The sequence below is a fragment of the Colias croceus genome, chromosome 7, assembly GCF_905220415.1.
Source record: "Colias croceus chromosome 7, ilColCroc2.1".
Lineage (NCBI taxonomy): Eukaryota > Metazoa > Arthropoda > Insecta > Lepidoptera > Pieridae > Colias > Colias croceus.
The window spans coordinates 7,502,357-7,528,755 of NC_059543.1; the positions used below are offsets into that span (position 1 = coordinate 7,502,357).

The 26,399-nt window shown below is 35.7% G+C and overlaps 1 protein-coding gene across 1 annotated transcript; it reads left to right on the plus strand.

The window, feature by feature from the left end:
* Positions 1–94: 94 nt before the first annotated feature.
* Positions 95–26,399, plus strand: LOC123693243 (zinc finger SWIM domain-containing protein 8 homolog). Its single transcript, XM_045638243.1, has 29 exons — positions 95–157; positions 431–737; positions 1,598–1,846; positions 2,192–2,355; positions 2,533–2,843; positions 3,134–3,329; positions 3,718–3,843; positions 5,148–5,255; positions 5,526–5,783; positions 5,916–6,065; positions 6,205–6,289; positions 6,704–6,912; positions 7,351–7,522; positions 8,065–8,192; positions 8,648–8,865; positions 8,942–9,029; positions 9,249–9,440; positions 9,655–9,783; positions 10,050–10,231; positions 10,569–10,736; positions 11,004–11,116; positions 11,214–11,311; positions 11,833–12,010; positions 12,455–12,642; positions 13,874–14,065; positions 14,428–14,699; positions 15,014–15,247; positions 19,433–19,582; positions 20,093–26,399. Exons 1-29 carry the CDS (start codon positions 95–97, stop codon positions 20,157–20,159), a joined length of 4,995 nt encoding a protein of 1,664 aa, XP_045494199.1. The 3' UTR covers positions 20,160–26,399.

The window sequence follows — 26,399 nt, forward strand, 5'->3', positions numbered from 1 at the left end:
GTTCCATTAATTGGTGTCTTTATTAAAAGATCGGTATTTATTTTTACAACATCTGTTCTGTTAGTCGAAATTGATTTAGTTGCCATCTATCGACATGTCAGTAACACCACTACGAGACAATGAACTTTTGATCATATACGAAACAAAGAATTCTATAGTAGGTACCTATGTACCTATACACTGAAACGATACCTACGAAACGAAACTCGAAAGGGCTGTCGGACTGGGACGTTGCACGGCCATATTTGTTATTGTACTTCATAGGAATTTATTTGAATTATTTGATTTCTGAATAGGAAGTGTTTCAGTTCTCCAAGTTTGTGATGCATTTTACTTTATTACATCACAACTACGAAGAGTTTAAACAGCTACATACAAACTTAAGTGTGTAATAAGCATGTCTGTTTAGTGATAGTGGATACCCCGATAGTGGTTCGCTGAAGTGATCCAGCGAATTAAATCTTATAAATTTGGAGTATATTCCGATAAAGTGGCGGGGCCATCAAATAATAATGGGAAGGCGGGACGAGCAGCTGTCCCGGTGGACGTGGGATCACCCTTACTTGATTGGGAAGAAGGAGACCACTTCAGTTTTGAAGACTCGGAAAGATTTGAAGAAGATTCTTTGTGTAGTTGGAGTTCAGAACCCGAAAGCCTATGTAATAACTGGCGAGGTTGGAGAAGACCCAATTTACCAAATTCCTTTGCGCCTCGTCCGACGAAAAAAAGCACTCAAGGTAGGACAGCTGATCCTTTGTGTCAGTTTTGTATTAAAAAAAATATTCTTAAATTTAATAATAGACATCGCACATACCTAATTCATTCCGAGTGTATTTGATACTAGGTATATTTTTTATGTTATGATTTCACTGGAGCATTCATTGTGTTCTATTATGTATGTAATGTATGTACATTGACATAAAGAACAGGTGCTGTAAAGTCATTTACCTTTGACTGGATTGAGCAGTTAATAATACCTTTGGTTTGAAACTTGCTGTTGTTGTTTCTTGTTTGTTTTGCTGCATTTTCTTTGTTAAGTGGAGACTTGTTTAATTCTTATTAAATTATATCAGTGAATGGTTATTATGATGTCATCTTAGAAACTTTCACAACTTTCACTGCAATCTTCTTTACTATATTGATAACATTCTACAAGAAGTAAATACTTATGTAAATGAAAATAGTGCTGTTATATTTTTTTAAATATACCTCATCACTATTTAGTACTTACATAAATCTAGTTTCTAAAACATTCTTTTACTATGATACCATTATATTAAATGATTATTATTTTGAGTTCTTACCTATAGCCGGAAAGTAATGTGTTATGCAATAATATATCACAAAGTTAATTTATTCCTTTTTAAAAGATTAAAGTAGTTATAGATTATTAAAATAATAAGCATTTAAAATTACAATATTCATTCACTTACTGGTTTCAGACCATGTAAGATAGTTCGATCAAAATAGGTAACAAAACAAAGTAAATTATATTAACAGTTATGTTTGTGTATATTGCTCTATTTAGAGTTAACTCCATTAACTCATATTCTCAATGTTATTAATTTTGATCTAACCTGACTATGTATTTTAACAGAAAAATCAGTATCTACACTAAGTGAGTTAGCAGCGAAATGTGTAGCTAGTCACATACCATTTGAACTGGTAGAACATGTGTATCCACCTGTGCCAGAGCAACTTCAATTACAAATTGCCTTCTGGAGTTTCCCTGATAGCGAAGATGACATACGATTATACTCATGCCTTGCTAATGGATCTGCAGACGAATTTCAAAGAGGAGAACATTTATTTAGAGACAAAGCTGTTAAAGATGTGTTACAGATTGGTATGCAAATAAACAGATTTTTATAATTATTGCTTAGTCTGAGGACATTATACTGAAAAAATTTGTAGGGTGTTGGAATTGCTTTTACCTCAAAAAATTGTTATTTGTTGTTTATTATAATGCTTATTTATGTTTTCAGTATGATGTTTGTGTAAAAGTCTTTTAAATTTAATATTATAGACTATAAATTATAATGTAACTTATGTACTTGTTTTGTTATTGGTAGTTAATAAGGAAATTTGATTAATTAGTAAAACATCAGTAATAATAAATTACGAATATTGTGGTATTTTCAGTTTGATTTATTTATATAGAATAAGTATTAAATATAAGGATATTTTCTAGGATTCCACTTATCGGCGACTGTCACACTTACAATGGCAAGAACGCAATTTAACGTAGCAGTAACATTTGACAGACAAAAGATATCATCATGTAACTGTACTTGTTCGTCATCAGCTCATTGGTGTTCACATATTGTTGCTGTTTGCCTGTTTAGAATACATTTGGTGAGTTCAATTTGTATAGAAATGTCAGTGCAATGATGCAAACTAGATTTAAATTAACTTATATATGAATCTTACATGAGAACTTTACCTTGTACTACAACAATACACAGTATTTATTGAGAAAAACATGTCCTTATGTAACAAATGAATGTATAATCAACCATTTTGATTTTCTAGCCAACTCAAGTATGTCTCAGGGCACCAGTATCCGAGTCTCTACAGAGATTACGGAGAGATCAATTGCAGAAGTTTGCACAGTACCTCATATCTGAATTGCCTCGTCAAATATTACCAACAGCTCAAAAGATATTGGATGAATTATTATCGGCGCAACCAAACCAAATAAACACAACGTGCGGCGCACCAGATCCCACGGCCGGAGCCTCAGCCTATGAATATACCTCGTGGTTCCTGGACGAAAAGACTTTACATAATAATATTAATAAAATATTAGTCAAATTCTGTGTTCCAACACCTATCGTGTTTAGGTAATTGGACTCCATTACTACAAATATAAATATTTATAACATTGTCGCATCATCCTAAATTTATTGTAAAAATATTTAAATGTAGATTAGGAAATATTAAATTTGAAAATCGATTAATTAACAAAACATAATTTTTTTAAATAAGTATGTAATTATTTTTTACAAATTTGTTCCAAGCAGACATTAATAAAAATACAATATAAGTATAAACTTAAAGTATCATCATTAAAACTCTCATCCTTAAAGCCTACAAGAACAACCTAAAAAACATTGTTTTACACACGTTATAGTGACGTAAACTACTTAAGCACGAGCGCACCACCAGCAGCGGCTGAATGGTCGTCACTTCTTCGTCCTCTGCGTGGCCGCGAGCCCGAGGGCATGTGGAACCTGCTCTCTATAGTACGGGAGATGTTCAAGCGCAGCGACCGCAATGCTATACCGCTGCTTGAGATCATCACTGAGGAGGTTATGGCTTGTGAACAGGTAATGTTTGCAAGTAATAAAGTGTTTATTTATTTCAGAGTGGTACATGGAAGAAACCTTACAACTACTTCCAAAAGCGAAAGAGTACAACTTACTTGGTCGCATTATCTATAACTATATGTGATTTCTTCCAGGCAATCATAGGTAAAAGGTAATTAAGATCGACTTTCACCCATCTGATAACCAGATGAGACACATTTTTTATGAAATATAATTTATAAACAATATTTATGCCTATGAACATTTGAAATAAAAAAGTGCTCATGGCTATTTTAAATTTAACTTTTACAAACAATATAATTGTGGATAACGATAACGCCTCACAATATTTCATTGACCACTATAATTTACAGAACAACTTATCACTGAATAAATACTAAATCCGCAGATAATAGTGTGGTGGTACAGCACGAAGGCAGCGCTGGTTGCGTGGGGCGGTGGTACGGGCGGCAAGCACGGTGGTAGTGGTGGCAACTCCGCCGCGCAGCACGCGTGTTCTTCGCTGTGTGATGAGGTATGGTAATTTATAAAGGAGTTTTATTTTTGTGTTTGTCCTATACGCTACAACCGATAGAAGCGGAGCAGCAACGAACTTTGTTACAAAAGTAATAATAAAACATTACCTTTGAGAGCAGATGATGTTATGGGGCATTGTCAATAATTACAATTCATCTATTTACCTACTTTTCCAATGGTCATATTTGACTGTAAATATGAATAATGAAACTAAAAAAAGAAACAAAAATCAACAATCTAATATACTTACCTCATAATATATTATATTATGTAGTCTGTTTCTAAATAAGTATACTCAATGCAACACAATATAATGTTTTAAGTAAATAGTAAGGTTTCTGTGTGCTGTAAAAATGATGTTTGATGATGATGAGGTATACTTTCATTTCAAATGCAACCGCATTTTCTACATCTAAAGTACTATTGGTATGTAATTTCAGCAGTATTTCACATATCATTGGTTAAGATTACATGTGCAAAGTCCTTTTAACACCTTAAACTTTAAAGTCGAATTCGTGGTTATGACGCGTTTATGCGATCTACCTCATTCTATCCTATTATTGTTGCCTCATCTATAATATAATCAATAGTATTCAAGCAATATCTCAATATTGTTTGAATACTATTTATTACTATCTTGTGTATATTGTTTTATATCTTGAGTTACAAGGGTAGTTACGCTTGTAACTCAAAAAAACATTGGTTGTGAATACATAAGTTACTCATCGCGTTTTTTTTTCCCAATCCCTTCTTATCAATTATTTACAACACTATTCTTAATACCAACTGTTACATCGCAGTTTGTGCTTAAACAGAATACCAATATTATTACCAATATTATTTATTTAGTTAGAATTAAATTTGTAATAAGTAAATGCTTAAGGACAGTCACCTACCTTACTCTTCCAATTTGTTTTATCTATATCTTAAATCTAAAGTTACACTCAACAAAAAAATGATATGAAATACTTTATGGAAATTTTCTAACAATAGGTAACTTACTCAAGTTCTTAAAACGTAAATTAGAGCACTTCACCTCCTCTTGTAAGTAGGTTATTATGCTGCAAAATACTGTAAAATTGCCAACTCAATGCTTGGAGAAATAATTAATTTTAAAGTATCTAGCATGGACTTAAAACTTTGAATCTTAATTATCATAGTAAGAATATTCTTTTTTTTCGATTGTAATTTTGCGATGGAAAGTATTCATTAACTCTAGCTATAAGTATAATATAATGCATTTAGCGAATTTTGAGTTCTAGTATCGTAATTTTTCTGATTGAAATTATCGCATTTTATTAGGTGGTTGTTCTGTGGCGTCTCGCTGCTTTGAATCCGGGTCTGGCGCCGCATGAGAGAGACACATTACACGAACAGTTCACTCAATGGCATATGAAGGTTTTGGATAAGGTATGAATTACAATTTGAAATATTTATTCGTGTTTTTACTGACTCTTAAAATAATAAAGAAATGTATCATGTGTATTATAGAATCTATATATAGCCTTTTGTAACTGCGATTAAAAATGCAATCGATAACATCTAGAGTAAAATTACTAATGTAAAATCTATTACATCTAATTATTTGAAAATAAACCTAATATTCAACATACATAACATCCTACTTTTTGTTTATATCATACTAACTACGCAAAGCTTATGTTTCATAATTATTTCCAGGTTGCTAAGAATCGAAACAACCACATAAACTCGTCACATCCCCGTCATGGGCGTGCGCACTCCCACCCGCCATTTATCAACGGCATCAGTGAGAACGAAGTGTTCCCAGGTTTTAACCCAGCAATGGAAGCTTGCTTCCTCGAGTGGGACGACTATCAGATCGTTGGAGTTACTTACACTAAGGACTTGAATCCGTTGTACCACAGTCCGTTCACTATATTCAGACATTCTGATAAACAGATTGATAGTGTACATCAGGTAATTTTTAAATAATATAATATTGGTTCTCTTATAAAATCTTACAGCTATCTTAATAGTTTGATTATGATTACTAGCAGCACTAACTGCACATATTTTTAATTCTGTACCTACTAACTTATATTTTTTCAGGTTAACTCGTCAAAAGCAGTACTTAATAACGAGATGTCGCTTAGCTATCGACTGACTAATCCAGACCCGTCGATGCAAGGCCATCGGACACTAGTCAACAGAACTAGTCGTATCAATGTTGATCTGGCAATAGCTGGACCCTCTAATGAGGTTAGTTCTTATATGAAAAGAAAAAAAATATATTTAGTCTGTTTTGAATCAAGATACAACGAAAACCGAAATTCGGTAAAATACATAATTTGCGCTAATAAACTGAAGAATTACTAACATGTTTTTGAACTTATTGTAGGCGTGTGGATCGGGAGACGGTGTAGGTGAACCTGTTAGAGATCCAGGCCCAAGTGATGGAAATCATTCTAGTGTATCTTCTGAAGGTAAATAATATGCTTCATGTGATTAACACAGACGTTTTGTACTTGCACACGCGATCGTGTACCTCTATGTCATGTTTGGTTTAAAGAATATTGCAATTTCAACCTTATGTTTTTTAAATAAATTTCCAATTATTAATTCTGAATTTATTATACACACATGACACAAGCTATGAGTGCATTTATGCTACTAAAATTTTTTGCCAGATCAAAATACATATTTATAACGCAATGCTAGAGTATTATTCAAGCGTAATTGCAGCTTAGAAGTTGCGAATGTTCACATTAGTAAATTTTATACTGCTAAACCATAAGCGTCTTAGTTCGTTAGTGGCTATGAGAACGTGGCTTTAGATTTTTTTTACAAGAAATTATGTATGTATACATATTATTACTATGATAAAACAAAACGTACAGGTTTCTGCGAGAACGAAGAAGAGATGCAAGTGAGCGGCGCAGACGGCGGGGACACAGACTCGCAGGACTCCACCTCGCCGCAGGGCTCGTCGGACGACGCGCGCCAGCCGCGGGACGACTCCGTGTCGGACGACGAGTGCCACCTGTACTACTATGACTCGAACGCCGCTAGGAGGATCGCGGATGGCGGTGTGGCTCTGATGAACGGGGTGAGTGCACAATAACCAGTAGGGAAACTTCATACAACACGTTCGAAAGCGTAAGGGTATTACCACAATTGACAGTTATATCTGTCAATTGTGGTAATACCCTTACGATTCTCGTAAACACGCTTGCTTGTGTGCGTGAGCCATTTCGAACGTGATGTATGAAGTTTCCCTACTGGTTGTATATGTATATTGTGTTGAGTGTGACACATGTGACTTTACAGTTCAGAATTTTCAAGAATGTTGTTGAAAATTATGTTTTACATTCAAACACGCATCCCAGCATCTATACGTGTTGGTTATTTTTTTGCTAATATCATTCAGCTGTGTAGGTGTTGTAATAAAATTGAGGTCAGTTTTTATTTTTGAGTTATTTATTAGTTTATATTTTGTTATGTTTATTATTTTCATAATTCTAACAATGTTTTTCTCCACTCGCAGCAAGGGGGATCAGGTCTCGGCGCCGGCGGTAGCGGCGCGAGCTGGGAGTGCGGGTGGGAGGTGCAGTTCGCGCGCGCGGAGGGGCTGCACGCGCACGGACACGCGCGTGATGCGTGCGCGCTTGGCGCCAGTCTGGCGAAGGATCTGCTGGCCAGACCGCCTGCGTTGTTAGGTAGATATATGAGTGGATGAGACAAGGGTTTAAATAGGAAAAGATGAGATTGTAAAGCTGTAAGTGTGCATACATGTGGTGTAAAACGTAAAACAGTACAAGCGAATAAGAATAACAGTAGGCTTGTAAGATGTTCCTTTCCATCGAAAGGATCTATTTAATAAGATCAAAACTATAAAGAATTTGATGTGACCACATCGCATACTGTAATAAACATTAAACGCGACGCTTATTCATAATTATTCTCAAACTCAATTTTAAACAGTTATTTAAGCAGGTTACCTCTCTTCGAAGATAAAATTGATAGACGTCATATATTGTCTATTAAATTGGCTCGACTATAGACTTTTTTGAGAAGAAATATTGAATAGATTTTTTATAATTTATTCTTTGTGACCTCTTGATGGAACTGCATGTTATAGTTTAGATTTCTTTTAAATACACAATACACTTGTTTCATTTTTATTTCGATTTCTATTATAAAAACTACAATTTTAGATCTTCATATTACACAGAAATAATGACCTCAGCTTATGGAGCAGGTATGACCGCGGCGGAGTTGCGTCGCGCGCGCCGCCGGCACACGCCGTCACCGCGGCTGTGTGCGGCCAGTCACCGCCTGTCCTGCCTCGCGTCTGCCACGCTGGCCAAGTGCGCGTTCCTTTGCACTGTGAGTGTGATTTTTAAATTATTTTTAGATTTTATAAAGTGCATTTTAAGGAAACAATTTTGCCTACTTGATAAATGTTGATCCATTTGAGTACGAGTTTTAAATTATTTCAAAACATTAAAAGTTAAATTTAATGGAGCAATATTTTGGCAACTTAAAAAAAGCTTTATTTTTTCATACAAGATGAAATGATTCCGTTTCAATATAGTTATGCAACTCAAAATATAATTATTTAACTAGCTGATATTATAGCCCTTTAGCCTTCCTCGATGAATGTGCTATCTAACAACGAAAGAATTTTTTTAAATCGGACCAGTAGTTCCTGAAATTAGCGCGTTCAAACAAACAAACAAGCTCTTCAGCTTTATAATATTCGTATAGATATGTATTTTTTAATTCTCAAGAAGTTATCGAGCGACGTGCGACGTTATTAACGATTACGTTTTGTACCCAAGGTTCTGGCTGAATTCAGTGAACAACACGAGTTAGCCTTCCGAGTGGGTTTATTCGCTTTGGAAATGGCACGTCCACCGGCCAGTACTAAGGCTTTGGAGGTGAAACTAAATAACCAAGAGTCAGAACTTGTAGCTTTACTGAAAAAATTGCCTACTGGTGCCGAACAGTTAGCATTAGCAAGAGAGAAGGCGGAACAACTCAGAGATGGACTATTACGGTAAGAAAATACAGCGGTTCAATCAGTTTAACTTGTGATAAGGTTTGTATTAATGAATATAAAAACATTGCTACAGAAGCCGTGGTCCAGCGCTATTACCCATATCGCTAGCGAGTTTCCTTTTTGAAGTTCTCGTCTTGTCAGCCTCGGAGAATAAACATCCTGTAAGTATTTGAAAAGTTTAATTTGAAATATAATTTAAAACATATTGTTTAATACATATAACATAATATTGAAAGTTTAATAAAATTTCTGTTTTCTACAAAATTAGTAATCCTATTGTTTTCAAATAGGTATATAGTTTTCGTACCGATCAGACACTAAAAAATCAAACAAAACATTTTTGAATCAGCTGATAAATACATTAATATTTTTTTTAATAGGCAAGACTGATGACGGACGAAGTGCTAGGCTTCGAAGCGGCGGTCGCGGCTCTAGGGCTAAAAGCGAACGTTTCTGAGGCAGAACATCCGTTATTATGTGAGGGTACAAGGCGACAACGGGGTGACCTTGCGCTGACACTGCTCTCGTTCTATAAGGACGACCCGGTCAAATTGGCGAGGATTATGAATAAGGTATTGTGATTAATAATACTAGTTATTATAATTGGTTTTATCGCGATGGAAGGTAGCTGTTGTTGCCTAAGTTTCCTTTTTAACATGAGTATAAGTTGTATGAAAACAACAAAATTACGTACTTACTTAAATGTAACCTAAAAACATTATTAATAAAAAAACATAAAGATGATTATACAGTTTGTTAATCTTATAAAAATATTATCTTTTACAGCTATTGGATCGTGATATTCATCAACTGACGAAAGGTCCGATGGTCAGCATGTACTACTCAAGCAATCCACGGTTCAGCTCGCGCACAGAACATCATTATCATCATCAGCCATTGAATGTGCCTGTTGCTGTGAGTTATATTCTTATCTATAGAAAATTTTAAGCTAGTGTTTAAATGAAGAAACAAAAGTTTGTAGTGCATATTTTTTGCGTTACAAAAAGAAAGGAATTATTTCCGCCTGGCTACAGATATACAGATATCTCATGCAATGCTTCTAAGAATTTTGCTTTAATACAATTAAAGACTTTAGGTTTAAACCACTGAAATGACTAATTTAACATTTCCATAGAAGCTTATAGCTCAAAATATAATACTTGTTACTATAAACTATCCAGGGTCCAGTATGCAGTCTCTCCGGGGACATAGAGCGTCTCTCTATAGGCGAAAGCAGCGGGTCACCTCCCACTGGGCCTCACTCAGTGCACTCAGCACACTCGGCTCACTCAACACACTCTGCGCATTCGTCGCACCAACATGCTAGTTCACACTCATCGCTTCCAAGATTGAAGGATACGAGGTGAGTTGATTTGTCACTTGTACGAATTATAAACCACGCAGACAAAATGACATGCAATGATGATGCTGATGTATCCGCTGATAATGGATGGACAAACTGTTCATAAATTGTTACTTAACTGTATAAATAAAAATATCAAATATCAAAATTATCTGAAGTCAGTATACAACGATCAAAAACTTTCTTTACACTCATTTTTTTTGTAGCAATATTATTCATTCTTCATTCAATTTCAGTTTTCTATACGAAAACTGAGATTTGTATTTCTTTTGAGCAGTGAAAATTAAAGGATAAATGTGTTTTTTATGCTATATTAAAGGATTATATTGTGTTTCAGATACAAAGGGAAACGTCAGTACCCGTCAGTGCCGAACCAGCCGTCAGAAGCGTCAGCACACTTCATGTTCGAATTGGCGAAGTCAGTGTTGTTCAAGGCGGGCGGTTCGTCTAGCACCAGTCTGTTCACGCAGACGACTTGCGCACGAGAACATCATGGTCCTCATAGGTAACATATCATACAGTATTTAGTGGAATTACTGCATTGATGTACTATGAAAAAGACTCATAAATAACATATTCATCGAAATTAACATCTTATTTCGTGCCAGTGACGTTCTAAGTCTAAAGGCTTAATATAAAACTCTGCCGAATAGACGCCAGTTTTGCTTCACACAAATACTGGAGACTTTAAAAAGGATTGATTTAAACCACAATATAAAGTAAATAAGAATTTTCAAAATATATCGATGTTCATGTAGAATTATTTTTACAGGGGTTTGCACATGGCGGCATTCCAACTTGGATTGTACGCACTGGGTCTTCACAACTGCGTTAGCGCTAATTGGCTGAGCCGTACTTACTCTTCACACGTAAGCTGGATTACAGGTAAACAAGACATTTTCAATTAAATTTAGTTTCAATTTAGTTTTTTTTCTGATACGAATTTCTATGTTCTGTTATTTTCAAATTAATGTAATTATAGGTCAAGCAATGGATATCGGCGCGCCAGCAATTCTATTCTTAATAGATGCATGGGAAGGACATTTGACACCGCCCGAAGCAGCTGGAATAGCAGATAAGGTAAAAGAATCACAAAAAAAAAAAAATGCATAAATAATACCAGATTCCATTGTGTAGTTGTGCGGCGGAAAATGTGTTTATGTTGAAATTACCAGAAACTGTTTTACTAATATGGAATATTTTAATTCATATCATAAAAATAAATGTATCTGATGCAGATGAGACCCTATTGTGAAGTGCCATTGCTTTTAATTTCATATCATTTATGGGGATCCTTACATGAAACACATGGAAAACACAAACGTGAAATAATAATAATTAATTAATAAAAGGTCACACACACTTGCGCACAGCCCAATTAATACAATTTACTAAAAAAAAGACGGGTTGCACTCCGGGAGTGCCGGCAGAAGTGAAAACTTGATTATTAACGTTGAGCATGTTTGATATCCATCCGTCTTACGCTTTTTCGATCAGGTCACGTGTCCTGACGCGAGTTTAAGATTTTATACCCAACGCCGCTAAAGAAGTTTTCACTTCAATAATAAATAATTTAAGCAACTTTAATTTGTTGTGTCCAGGCGTCATCAGGTCGCGACGTGCAAACAGTCCGCGCGGCCGCCGAGCTCGCGCTATCGGTGCTGCCGCACGCGCACGCGCTCAACTACAACGAGATCCAGCGCGCCGTGCTGCAGTGCAAGGAGCAGAGCGACGCGATGCTCGAGCGCGCCTGTCTCACTGTGGAGGCCGCGGCTAAAGGTTGCCTTGCTCTTATTATATACTGCTCGTTACTTGCTAGTTTGTTGCTCTTGGATGGTAGCGAAGTGTTGCATTTTATAAGTTAACTTTGAATTGCCTCATTTTTTTCGTAAAAGTGTGTTATCGTTGTTTATGTGCTTATTAAGTTAAGCGATATTAAGTTAAAATGGCTAAGTATATTTGTTGTATTGAGTAGTTTTTATTTGAATACTCTGAATTTTTACGTATGCAATGATTTTAAAACATTATACTGCCATTTAGAGTGAGAAACAGTGTTAAATAAGAATGTTATCATTTATAGGTTTTTAAGTATTTATTTTTAAAATTAATGATGTTGGACAGACTGTCAATTATATAAATAAATCAAGAAAAATCACGTGTTGCATTATTGTGTATACCGCATCTGAAATTCATGTGTAATGAGCGATGAAGGCGCGTGCGCAGGCGGCGGCGTGTACCCCGAGGTGCTGTACACGGTGGCGCGCTACTGGCACGAGCTGTACCTGCGGCAGGCCAGCGAGGACGAGCCGGACGAGCCGTACCGCGCGCCGCCGCCGCTGGCCGTGCCGCTGCCCTACCCGCTCGCCTACCCCTTCACGTACCACTACCCGCCGCACATCTACCAGCTGCAGGTGAGCGATGCACACTCATTATTACTTATTTAAAATATTATTTAAAAGTGAAAATGTTTATTTACATTATTATAGGTCTACCAGAATCTGATGGCATATTTATATTTAAGAAATATAAGATTTTCATGTGGCAACTTATTTGACAACTATCAAATTGGTTGTCAAATTATTTGTCTTTTTTGCAGTTGATAAATAATTTTTAGGATTTTGTCTAAAAAATCTTCGAAAATGTCGAAAAAGCCGCTGTAATCACAAGCAAGAGGTGTTGTTTATAATGTGTATAGAAAAATATTTGATGAAGAAGGGTCAAACACATCACAATTTTCAATTTAGAAGATTTTATTGGTAAATTGGACTAACCCGCTTTGATACTTTTAATTAAAAATTATTATATGTAGGTAACTATAATATTGTTTGTTGATTGGAATATAATTTTATGAAAACTTATTACAGGAGTTTCCAATACGGCTATTCGTCAAGTCCAAGCTGACCAAGTCAATTTTATAATGTGTGTATCTGTTAATACTTACGAAAATAAACATAGTTTTATTTTACTTTTATTTTATTTTATAAAAAATTATAAGCAGTCTAGTTTTCTATCGATATAATATCGATATTTTCACATGGCATAATGATAATGAACATACAAATATAGGTATGTGTAAATAATAATATGTATTACCTGTGTAAAAGTAATATGTATATTATACATGTAAGTATGTACCTACATAATATTAAGTGGATATCTCATTATTAAGTACAGTATTGTCCACTTATGTAATGTGACTAATGATATTGAGAACAAACTAAAAAATAAGCAGTATCAAGATCGTTCAGTCCATTTTCCCTAGGGTTGCACACTCAAAATTTTGATTTCCCTAATTGCCATCAGATTCTGGTTTACCTATAACATTTATAATATTAACGTGACGTACAATAAACTACTAGATTCGCAATTACACGCAAAAATTGTCGAAGCAAGCAAACTCTGCCTACGTGTTTAATAAGCAAAGTTTGAAATGGGCGACTTGTTATGTTGTCGAAGCTCGAACATTATTTTATAATTTTTTAGGTGATTGGGAATGTAGTTTTTTTATATTAAGTCGACGGTTGATGCTGTCTATATGACTAAATAAACTTGTTTTGCCATTTTGTATTCTTTTACGTACTACCAGCTAGCGTGTAAAACGAGGTGCGTGCATAGATCGCAATACTGTCGGTGTGATTGCAGTTCGAGTGTCCACAGTACGGCGGCGCGCCGGCCACGCACGCGGGCCCGCAGTACGCGATCCCGCAGTACTTCGTGCGCGGCATAGTGCCGTCTCACGCCGCGCACGCGCCGCAGCACGCGCAGCTCGCGCCGCACGTGCCGCTGCCGCCGCACCCGCCGCACCCCCCGCCGCCGATACCCGTCAATGTCTCTGTGAGTATTGGCTTGCTTTTTGTCACGATAGAAATTAAAGATACAAGTATTCCTACCCTACCTAACTAACTTTGTATTCTCAGTTACTTGATATAAAATATTGGACTGTTAATTTTAATATTGTTCATTTCGCTTCCCACTTTCCGCTCCCATGAAAAATATGGGAAAAATGTAGCCCATGCTAATCAAGAAATCATTACTGGTATTTTGTTGCGGAAATAATGTTTAAATTCATATAGTCTTTTTCTTTTACTTACAGAAAGTAATTTTATAAACTTCCCTTTTATAATGTTAAGTTAGATAAATGTGCTCTATTAAACAATACTTGGTACAAGGTTACTGTAATTATAAAGTATGTCCAGCATCCAGCGCCGATACCGCCTCCACTACCCGCTGCCCACCCTGGGCACGCTGGCGTGGGCGTGGGCGTGGGCGTCGTGCCTGTGAGTGGCGTGGCCGGTAACAACGTGGGCGCGCCCATGGGCAGCGTGGCACCGTTACCGGGTGCTGGTCCACCAGCCTTACCGCAAGCTCAGCTTAGACGGTTATTAGCTGCTTATCGTGTGGGCATGCTCGCGTTGGAGACGCAAGCGAGAAGAGTACATGACGACCGGCCGCAGAATAAGTTTGGCAGGTATTCTGTTTCACTTTATTTGAAGCTGTGCCACGTGCACGCAACGTTCTGGCTAATGATCATGTTGTTACGTTTCTTGAAAGTAAAATTGCATATTTAAAAGTATTAAAAATGATGATAGGTTGAAATACAAATTATGTTATCCATTCTGTTGCCCGAATTTATTGAATCTGTGCCAACTGTATAGATACTTAGAAGATCATCATCGTCCTAGATGTGACCATGTTTCTTTATTTATTTTAAAGTATTATAAGTAAATAATTGAAGTGTTATATTATAATGTAATGTATTATGCTATATCCGCGTGTGGCCAGGAACCCACCGTACGGCGAGCACGTGAAGTGGCTGCTGCGCATCTCGAAGCGGCTGGGCGCGCAGTACCTGCACCAGTTCTGCGTGTGCGCGGTGAACTCGGTGGTGTCGCCGTTCGTGCTGTACGAGCTGTGCGTGGAGTCGGCGCACTGGCTGGCGCGCGGCGGCCCGCACCACCTGGTGATGCAGCACCTGCGCGGCACGCTGGCGCCGCTCGTGCACAAGTGTCAGCAGATGTGAGTACCACTACCATAGAAATCGAAATAACAACAAGACACTAGAAGTCGTAAGCACGCGTGACCTTGTCGCCACTCAGGTGACTTCCAAGCCCCCAGTGCGTTCGTTGCTATTCAGTTGCTCTCGAGACGTGCGTGTGTCAACATAGTGTGTTTCATCATTTCCCATTGCGGAAATTCATCCTTCTATACTAATAAAGGAATAACATTTCATCGGTAATTATTTTTTTTAGAAATTATGTCGTTTTTCCTTAAAATTCAAGAATATTTACAAGTAATACGAATGTCACCATAGTAATCTAAATAACAATGAATGACACAGTCGACCGTTCTTATTATCACGTTTAACACAAATTTCATCCTTATTTCTATGTGATTAGGCTTCAAGTTATATCTATTGAAAATTAACGCCCTCTGTTGTAGAAAAGCCGAATTTTTCGAATTTGTATTTTTCTGAGCAAAAAGAAACAAAACATCTCATGTACCTGGGGAAAAAAACTATTCGAAAATAAACCGAAAAACCGTGCGTTAGGGTACTTAATAAAATGATATACAGGGTGTCTCAAAAGAAAGTTTATATTTTGTGGATGAATAAAAAAAAAGTAAGCGGTGTATTGAAAAAAATGTTTATTAATTATTAAAGTGCATAATATGGGAATTTATTTCTTAAAAATAATATCGTCCAAATGCAGTCCATTGCGTTCACGGCACTCATTTAATCGAACACTAAAATTATTTATGACAGCTCGGCAGGTAGACACAGTGATGGCTGCCATTTCGTGTCGGATATTTTCTTTTAAATGCACTAGAGAAGTTGGTTTTTTGGCATACACTTTAGATTTAAGATACCCCCACAAGAAAAAGTCCATGGGAGTTAAATCAGGGCTGCGTGGAGGCCAATTTATATCACCTCTCCTAGAGATCAATTTTCCCGGAAAAATTTCATGAATTCGAGGTAAAGACATATTGGATGTGTGTGATGTAGCTCCGTCTTGCTGCAACCATGTTCTCTGGTTATAGCCAGGAAAGTTTTGTAGTGCAGGCACTAAAAACTCGTCTACCATCGCTCTGAATTTACTGTAATAGACTACAAGCCCGCATAGGAAAAAAATATGGGTCAAATGAACCACCAGGGGACATATCTAGAACGATAGCAGAGCAAAAAATAATAAGATTCATCACTATGCCGTCACTTGTAAGCTGTCCAACTGAGTGCAGATGAGAATTGAAAAGTACAGGTAGACTCGGTAAATTTTGGTCATTTGACCATGTACGGCATTCTTAACCATCGATAGATCCATTAAAAATAATAAGAAACCGCTCAGTGCCGTACAAAAATGGTGGTCCACAAAGTCGGAATTTTTATTTAATTTCCGAGAGTTACCGGGGGTAAATTTGGTCATTTGACCATGTACGGCATCTGTGTCATACTATGCCTATACTGCTTTTAATCCATTATTCCGCAACGCCGTACAAAAATCATGGGGACAAGGGGAAAAAATCGAGAGTTGTAATCCCCTCTCTTTTCCCACTCCAGGGGGTCATTTGACACAACACGAATTAAATTTATTTTTAAAGTATTTTATGCATAGATAATATTTTTTCATGTGCCGTACATTTTCGTTGGTTCAAAGGGGAAAAATCTGAAAAAGAAAAAATCCATATAACGAAATGTTTGCTTTATATTTTGATAATAAAATATAAATATACATTAATATTAAGAAGCTCGAGGTGGTTAATTATCACCTTGGAAAGTCGGAGTCAGGTGGAATGGACTCCGTTAAATTGATGAACTAATAAAGAAGCTATGAATGAAAAGATGTGAATTATATGCAATCAGCCCATGAATACAGGTAAAGTCACAAGCAAATGCTAGTAATATATACATATTCAAAATGTACAAGTAAAGCGCTTTCAAATGATACCAAACACGGCATATTTATCTTAACTTTATTTTTTTACTCTGTATGTTTTGTCCGCTAGAGGGCGCCACATTAGATTTTGTGAAACCCCATATAGCCTTTAGCTAGCTGGTCGCTGGTTATCCAGTGAACAATTCAGACGCTTCTAATGATATGTCATTTGTCGAATTCTGATAAGTAGTTTAGAAGTTACGAGGGAATAGATGAACATACATACATGACCTGTCAAAATCATAACCCTCCTTTTGCTTTGCCGTAGTTGGGTAAAAATATGTTAATGCCGTACTGTATCAAATAGCCATAAAGCACCCTTAAAATTGTAGCTTTCGTCGCTTTCATCAGCCTAAAAGATGTGGTCTGCACAAAAATGTACGGCATCGTTTTTTCCTAATTTATCTATGTTAATACTATTTAAAACAACGAATTAAGTGTAGAAAACTATTATATTTCATTAATCTACGATGTTTAAACTTTTACAAAATTTCTGTTTTTGCATTTCTCTATAACTTTTTTTAGAACGGTTTCTTTTGAACGGCAATACTATACAACAATTGAATTTTACAATATCATGTTAAAAAAAAAGTTCCCGTACAGGGTCAAATGACCTTACAGCTCTTTATATCAAGAATTCGATGAAATTAAGATGATTATTGGTATACATTTAAAAGAACAATTATTTTTTGACGGCATTGCTTTTAATAGTACTTTTGAGTGCTAGATAATGTTTTGGAACCGAAGCCGTACTTAGTCAAATGACCCCCTGGAGTGGGGAAAGAGAGGGGATTACAACTCTCGATTTTTTCCCCTTGTCCCCATGATTTTTGTACGGCGTTGCGGAATAATGGATTAAAAGCAGTATAGGCATAGTATGACACAGATGCCGTACATGGTCAAATGACCAAATTTACCCCCGGTAACTCTCGGAAATTAAATAAAAATTCCGACTTTGTGGACCACCATTTTTGTACGGCACTGAGCGGTTTCTTATTATTTTTAATGGATCTATCGATGGTTAAGAATGCCGTACATGGTCAAATGACCAAAATTTACCGAGTCTACCTGTACTTTTCAATTCTCATCTGCACTCAGTTGGACAGCTTACAAGTGACGGCATAGTGATGAATCTTATTATTTTTTGCTCTGCTATCGTTCTAGATATGTCCCCTGGTGGTTCATTTGACCCATATTTTTTTCCTATGCGGGCTTGTAGTCTATAACTGCACGCCCCATTTCGTCTTCGAAAAAGTAAGGGCCAATAATTCCTCGCTAATTTCTATTCTTGATAATTTATTGTGAGGGTATCTTAAATCTAAAGTGTATGCCAACAAACCAACTTCTCTAGAGCATTTAAAAGAAAATATCCAACATGAAATGGCAGCCATCACTGTGTCTACCTGCCGAGCTGTCATAAATACTGTAATTTTACTGTTCGATTAAATGAGTGCCGTGAACGCAATGGACTGCATTTGGACGACATTATTTTTAAGAAATAAATTCCCATATTATGCACTTTAATAATTAATAAACATTTTTTCAATACACCGCTTACTTTTTTTTTATTCATCCACAAAATATAAACTTTCTTTTGAGACACCCTGTATATTTATTTTTTAAAGTTAGTTTTCACTAAAATGAAGCTGTCTAATAAAAGGCATAGTTTACTTGTCTGTACATACTGTTTAGCTATCGGTTTAAATGTGTTGATTTTGGCGACAGTGGTTTTTATACTAATTATGACATCATAGCACTTCTATAGTGTCTTGTTATTTAGATTTCTATGACCACTACGCACTAGCAGTCTTAATATAAGTATAAATGTAAAAAAAAATATATTATTAAAATAGTTTATTTGCCTCATACACCTACGGAATAGAAATAAAATAATTAGTAAAATATTTAAAAAAGTAACTTGCTGTGTTCTTTTAAACATTTGTAATTTATATTATACTTAGGCTTATTTTATTTTGAAAATTTAAATACATTACATAATTTCCAATTTACGGTCTTACTAATTAAATGTTACCCATTCGCTATGCAATGGAATAGTTATAGCAATAACCTGTCTTATTTTTATGATTGACGTTTCATGTGAGCAAGAGCAGGACACAGCTATGGTAGAAAATGGTAGAAATTTATCCATTGTTTAACTTTTTACAACAAAATGCTGCAGTATCGTGCTTAGTAGGATCGCATAATAGATACTTTGATTTACGCCTTAATTTGGAATTATAAAATGATTTAAGCGTTTCGTTATTGTTTGCAGGTACATCCAATGTATACACCAGAAACTGTACCACTTAACGGCAGTGGAGTATGAAGAATTCGTAGGCATCGTCCTCTCTGCTCGCACGGCGTTCCAATTGACGCCGGAAGGAAATACACAGTTTAAAGAATGGCTTGCCTCGTTGCGCAGGTAAATATGCTCTTTTCTCGTAACATTCGTTTGAATCCAATTTCGACGCATTTATATCTATCTCATTATATTTCTTTCGTATTTGCCCGGAAGAGAATACAATCGGGTAAGCTCGTTTTTGATCATGTTTTGGTGTCTCTTTGTTACATAGTTGATGTATAGTAAATTATTGTATATCTAACGGCAGGTATAATTAAAAAAAAAAAGAAAAGTACACATGAAAAACGAGGAGCAATATACTGAAATAATCTGTCCATTGCCACAAACAGGACACAACGATCCACATCCACACCACACTAATCGACACAAAGTTAATAATTTGTGCCTTTAACGTGCCCCAAAGTAGGTCTCGCATATACATATATTATATATATATTTTTTATTTCGTAAAACATTATTTTATTATGTATGTATTGTATCAATAATTCCGTCGCTCGCAAACATGTATGTTGCATAGCTACGTGTAGACACGAGAGACGAGTACTGACACGCATGTAATGTCCCGCGCAGGTCGAAATCGTGCAAGAAGGACCTCTGGACGCAGCTGAACGCGGCGCTGCAGACGAATGGCAAATGACGTCGGCAGCCGATAGTTTGTGTGGCGCGGGGCTCGGCGCGCAAACTGTCGCACACGTGTCCGCGCCACCGCCCCGCGCCCCCGCACACGCAGCCGCACTCGCTGTGAGCCGCCCGCTCTGCTGCTGCTGACGCGCGCCCGCCGCCCCGCGCCGGCTCTACTGCGTACCGATACTGGATGTTGAAATCTTTCTTAGTAGGACAAGGGAAAGCGTCACTCGCACTGGCGACGCTAAATTTTAATAAATGACACTTATTGCGGCTCCGGCGTTGGGGATCGTATAATCCTATTGACATTTCTTCACGGCGAAGAAGAATGTTGTAATATTTGACGTTAAACATCCGGTATTGGTATATAAAGTAATGAACGTCAGAATCAAACGCGGCCTTTGTATGCGTCTTGCGCCCTATAGTAGCGTGTGTGCTGCGTCCATACGTGACACGCGCGTACACAGTGCATGTATGCACGCACACACGCTCGCCCAGCCTGCGTGTGGTACGCAAGTACGAACTTGCGTTTACACACATTAGCCGAAATTCGCGATACTTATCTAACTCTAAGCTTACGTTGAATACGGCGAATTTAACGAGTCGTACTTACTTTCGGTTCGAGTGAAAGACGAATGTTAGAAGTTCGTCAATTGTTTGTGGGCACTCGTTCGCTAAATGTGTGAATTTGTCTGGCAAAGGGTGATTGTAATCTGTAATGATATGTGTTGGTACGAAATCGATATTCACCCTGTCGTTGAGGGAATAATTGATTCGGTTGGACGTTATAACAAATTCACGTCGTTGTCTGAATTTGTGATTATAACAATGAACGCAGGAGCGTATGTAATTAAAACGTTGTGAATTTTCTCTTCCGTACTGTCGTATATTGTCAAAGCGTTGAAATTTCTAAAATATCGATCCCCAAGCGATTCCCTATGTGACAATTTTTGTCCGTACAATAATAATTATTCATGACAAACCGCAACTTTTACATATTACCGCTCTTATTATATGTATATTTCAAAAAAACATTTTATGTTTCATATAATAAAAAGGCGAATTCAAGTCAGCTCATGAAGTTAAAAGAAAGTGTTTTTTAATTTATCACATGATACTGAAATAATATTGTCACGGGAATATGTTTTATCCTATTATAATTATAGTTTTGTTAGCACGTAAGAGAGCGGTAATACGTATGGATATTTTAGTATTATTTAACGTTTATTCAATACAGATATGATAACAAGAATAATATGATATTAACAAATAAAAGTGTTAACTTCATACACCTATATTTTCACGATACAATAGGTTTCATTGAAGTTTTAAATACATTTTAATGCACAAGTTTCTAATAGTATTATAAAATATAAACTAAATACGAACGATATAACTTTAGGTATCCAATAATTGAACAATCGACATTAGGAAATAAAATGTTGCTGACTGATTAAAATTCCAGAAAATAATCTCATTTAGATCTCATATGACTATTTTATATCTATTGAATCACCATTAAACATATTTGGTGTAGTGTCAAAACTTATGCTCGTTTAAGTTTCAGCAACATTTTGCTCATTTATACATTCGTTATTATTGCATAGATGTGGACTTAATCTTGAATTGCGTACGATATTCAGAACAAACATGTGGCTCATAGAATGTTCCGCTTATGATGCGAATGTTTTTGTTCCGTTTCCTATTCATTAACTCGTATTAACTAGTCAATAGTTTGGGGATGTCATTGGAGAACCAGTGCAGATTCACAACTATAGTTCATTAGTCCTCTTTTATATTGATAGCTCATAACTCATTTTAATACCTTTTAAAGATCTCGGCGTTTTTATATAATAACAAAGGGTATTAAAAGAAATGCAAGTTGTTTCAATCAATGCAAAGAAACTAAATTTTAGCAACGCTCAAGGTGCGTCGCATTAGTTTTTGTTTTAATTTATATCTTTTTTCTTTAGTTTAATTTAATATGATATGAAAATATTACAAGTGAAACGGTAGTTAACGCTTTCCTTTCATTAATTATTTAACTTCATAAAACAATACTCATCTACGTCCATTAGTAAATTACGTTTTGAAAGATCTCGGCTGCGCTTAATCGAGCGTTTGTATTCAATAACGTTGCTCATTGTGTTCGCCCATTGCTTCTAGTGATTATTTTATCGGTCTACTTGGAGTATTGGAGAATGCAAGATAAAATTAATTACTTAGAGATATCGTGGTGGTAATTTTGCGAGTACGAACTAAGTGTGGGATAAAATGTTTATATCATCCATTAAATCTCCTCTCTCCCTTATTCTGGGCCTCTAGAGCCGTTCTTTTGGTATCGCTATTGGCGCGTCCATTACTTGTATCGAACGAGGCATCATCTATCTAATGTTGGAAAGTAAGCAATAATTTTAAATTGATGTAGTTTCGGGTTAAATTAGGACGTTTTTACTGCTATTGCAATCCTAATACTAGGCATTGAGTACCTAAATTGTTCGCAAAATTGAGCGAATATGTGAATTGGTATAAAAAGAATCGGCAAATACTACTTTTAATATGGAAGTATATGAAATTAATGTTGATGTTGTGAAATATTTTCGGTTGGATCTAAGCCCGATATTTATAGCAATTTAAGGTAAGGAAAGAAATCCCTAAGTCCTAAATGTAATTCTTGTGAACGGTAGGTAGATTACTTCGTAAATTTGTCCTGCGCAAAGTTTCCAAATTAAAGGACCGCCCGTGGACTTTTTGATGCAAATCTACCTAAATTTTCCCCTTTTCCTTTCTTCTGTGTATCGTCCTTAGAGTACAGATATATAAGACAGATTGTAGATGAGAACCGTCGGTACACTATTTTTGATATAAGTACTCTTGTCGAAATTTGCAATTCATGACTATTTAAGTAATGAGGTTTTTCGAGGAATGATGTGGACGTGGTTTTTATTATATTTAAAGTAACTTTATTTACAAGTTTATTATAATATAATGAGATGTAGCTTCTCGAGAGACTTTGGAATATTATAAAGTATAGGATAAAAGCCGGCGACGGCTCATTCCGATCTCTCGATTCGTTAGTGTCGGTAGACACTTTACCGACGCCTTATTAGCCTTTTAATGTTACAGCGGCACGCAAACACTACAAATGCGATATTGTTGACGATTAAGAGTATACAATTTCCTGTACTTAATGATATATTAAATTCAGCGTCGTATCTTAAATGATATTCAGAAAGGTCGAACGAAGGTGACAATTAGCATTTGTTGTGTAGTTGATGTTAAACGTAGTGGAAGATTCGCTAGATGCATTAGATTCGCGCGTAGGTGGGATGTGTGCGGAGATCGGAATGGGGCTCGCGGCTCGCGTGTCGAGTAGGGTTAGTTCAATCTATTAAGTAGACGTTTACGTGCATACATTAACGTGTGGATGTTTTCGACATTCAGTAGGTAGTAAATTTCTAGAATGCTAGTTAGTTAAAATTGAAGTTTGTAACGTGGAAATCTATGGGAAAACTTTATTCGGTGTTCGTTCTTTAAATGAATTTAAAAAAAGTTTTGCCGTATATTGACTTTGGTTATAGATCGTCTTAAAATACTTATTATATAATTATTATTACTTAACACGGCTTTTATAGTACTTTTATTTCTTAATTAAAAAATAAAATGTAAAATAGTGTAATAATTGTTTTCTTATCCTATGTTTATTTAAGGTCAAAGGAAATGTATGTTTCGCCTATTTGTCTTGCTAAAGGTTGTGTAGATTTAATTGCTTTGGTTGTATTATGACTTATGATATATTTTAATAAACCAAGACTATTTCAACGCAGTAGTTATTGTCTATAATATGAACCTCTCTATAAATTCAGGTTATCACAGCGATTGAATATAGGTACTTAACCTGATAAACGTAGCCTTTTGAATTATTATTAATTACTATTACCTATAATTAATTTAGATAGTATCAAATGCGATTTATACTCTTTGATCTTGAATAACATAGGTATGGCGTGTATCTTTAACCTAGTTTTGGCTTAATTTGACTGGATGAAGAACAAATTTCAGAGCACAGCACACAATATAAACCACACAGTTTCGGACGTCAAGTTGACTTTGACATCTGGTTGTAATTTACAGTTGCAGGTATTCAAAAGTTACTCGTTAGCCAACACAATGAAATTACTTTTCGTAATTACTTGCCGTCCATGATTAATTTGCGAATAATTATATTTGTAGCGCTTTCGTTGCAGTATAATGACCATCCTACGTGTTTAGATTGCATAATACTTTATATTTACATAACATGAAATGGAAATAATATTTACTCTCGGTCATTATTCATTTTCAATACCTTTGTTTTACTATATTGGAGAGCCTTTTCCTCTATTCTTTATAGCATAAAGTGCTTTGACGTTTTGTCTCAAAGAACTATTTTTACATTTTAAAGTATATTTGAAAATGAAAAAAAAAAGAAAATATATCGTTAGTTTCGTAATTATAAGACGTTAGAATGAAACATATTTTAATTAGACGTTTAATGCATGTCATAGTTGTAACTCGATTCAGTATAACCGTGAATCACGTGTTTATGGGATTTGTTTGCAGTTGATCAGTATATTACATATCACTTTGATTTACTGCGGCTTATTATTATTTCATATTATGTATTCATAACCATAATAATTATTATAAATCATAAAAATCATTGAATTATATTTTATTGACGAATGTAATGTTTAGTCGAATGATGCAATTAATTTATGTAACTTATATATTGCCCAGGTGTTGTGAGGGATGCTTGACCGAATTTTATTAGTCGATGGCAGTCGTGTCGAGGAAAATGTATTATAAATTAATAGCAAATTTTCCAATTGTTTAATACGCGCTTCCATTAGGTGTTTGTCGTAGCTCCGCCAGTACTACATCCACTAAGTAAAACGAGGTTTTAGCATCCTTAAATTTGATTAAAGAGCAATTGGAACATAATGACATTATTATATTTCTATGTATTCACTATTTGTTAGATATTAAAATAGGTTCAAAATTATATATGATTGTTAAATATGGGCCTGATCTAAATACTTTATGAAATATATTGTCTCCAGACTCAATCTACGTAACATCACAGCTGAAATATCGACGTAACTGTGACTTTTGATTAAGTTCTAAAATGATGCATAATTTATTTTATACATCTTAAATTGTAGTTTAATTATACACTTTGTAAGTGTGGTGTCTCCGCCTATTAAAATATGTAACCGTTACAGTTTGAGTGAATTACTTGACTATTGTAATATGTGCATGTTATATTTGTATATTATTGTCGTACAAGAAGCATGTATTATTTGGAAAGTTCATAAAGATAAAACGTCGTCTCAGGGTGTATATCAAAACAGGAAATTCGGTAATTTAACCACTTTGCAAAAAATACCTCGTGGAACTTTTGATATTGTATTCAAAACACAGACATAGAATCTCGTTACGATTTACCCCCTGACTCGGGCTGTTTAAATGATCTTTACAGTTGTTGCGTTCCAATGGAAATGGCTCATGCTTACAGTTGCATCTTAGAATAATTTATTGAAAATAGAACATACAGAATATGAAAATATGTATGTGAAATGTCACAAACACGTGCACTGTTTCTCATCACGTTGAGATCGTTCGTGTGTACGCACTCGAAACGTGTAGAGCGAAGGTTCGAAGATTAAAATGCGAAATCGTGAAAATCGTTTCGGGATGTCTAAACGGGCGTCACAGTTATCAGATTTCCACGTGATCGTAATATGTGAGCACGTTTCTAGACATCCTGCTGAAGTGCCCATAAGTTTTATATAATATTTATTACGATTAAATATAATAGCACTAGTACTTTTTGCTCTGGTATCGCAAACGGTTGTAACTATAGCGAAGTTATTATTAGTCAAGCGATAGACTGTTATGCACGACGAAGGTTGGCGCGCGCGGTGGCCGCTCGCGTTGTCGCTTCTCATGCAAACGAGCGAACGCTTTGAGATGACAAGTTTTATGAACTCGCTTGCGGTTGCATGTCGGTCCACAACGTGCGAGTCAATCTTCGATATTTTCTCCTACTTGCAATAACTTCCCACTTCATGTATGTTTCCACTTCGACTCGAAATGTTTTGACCTCTAGATAATTTTTATTATTACTTTTACGATTACACCTAAGTCTTTTTGGCGAAATATTTAAAATAACATTATTTAATTATTCAATATACTTATTCTATATTTAAGA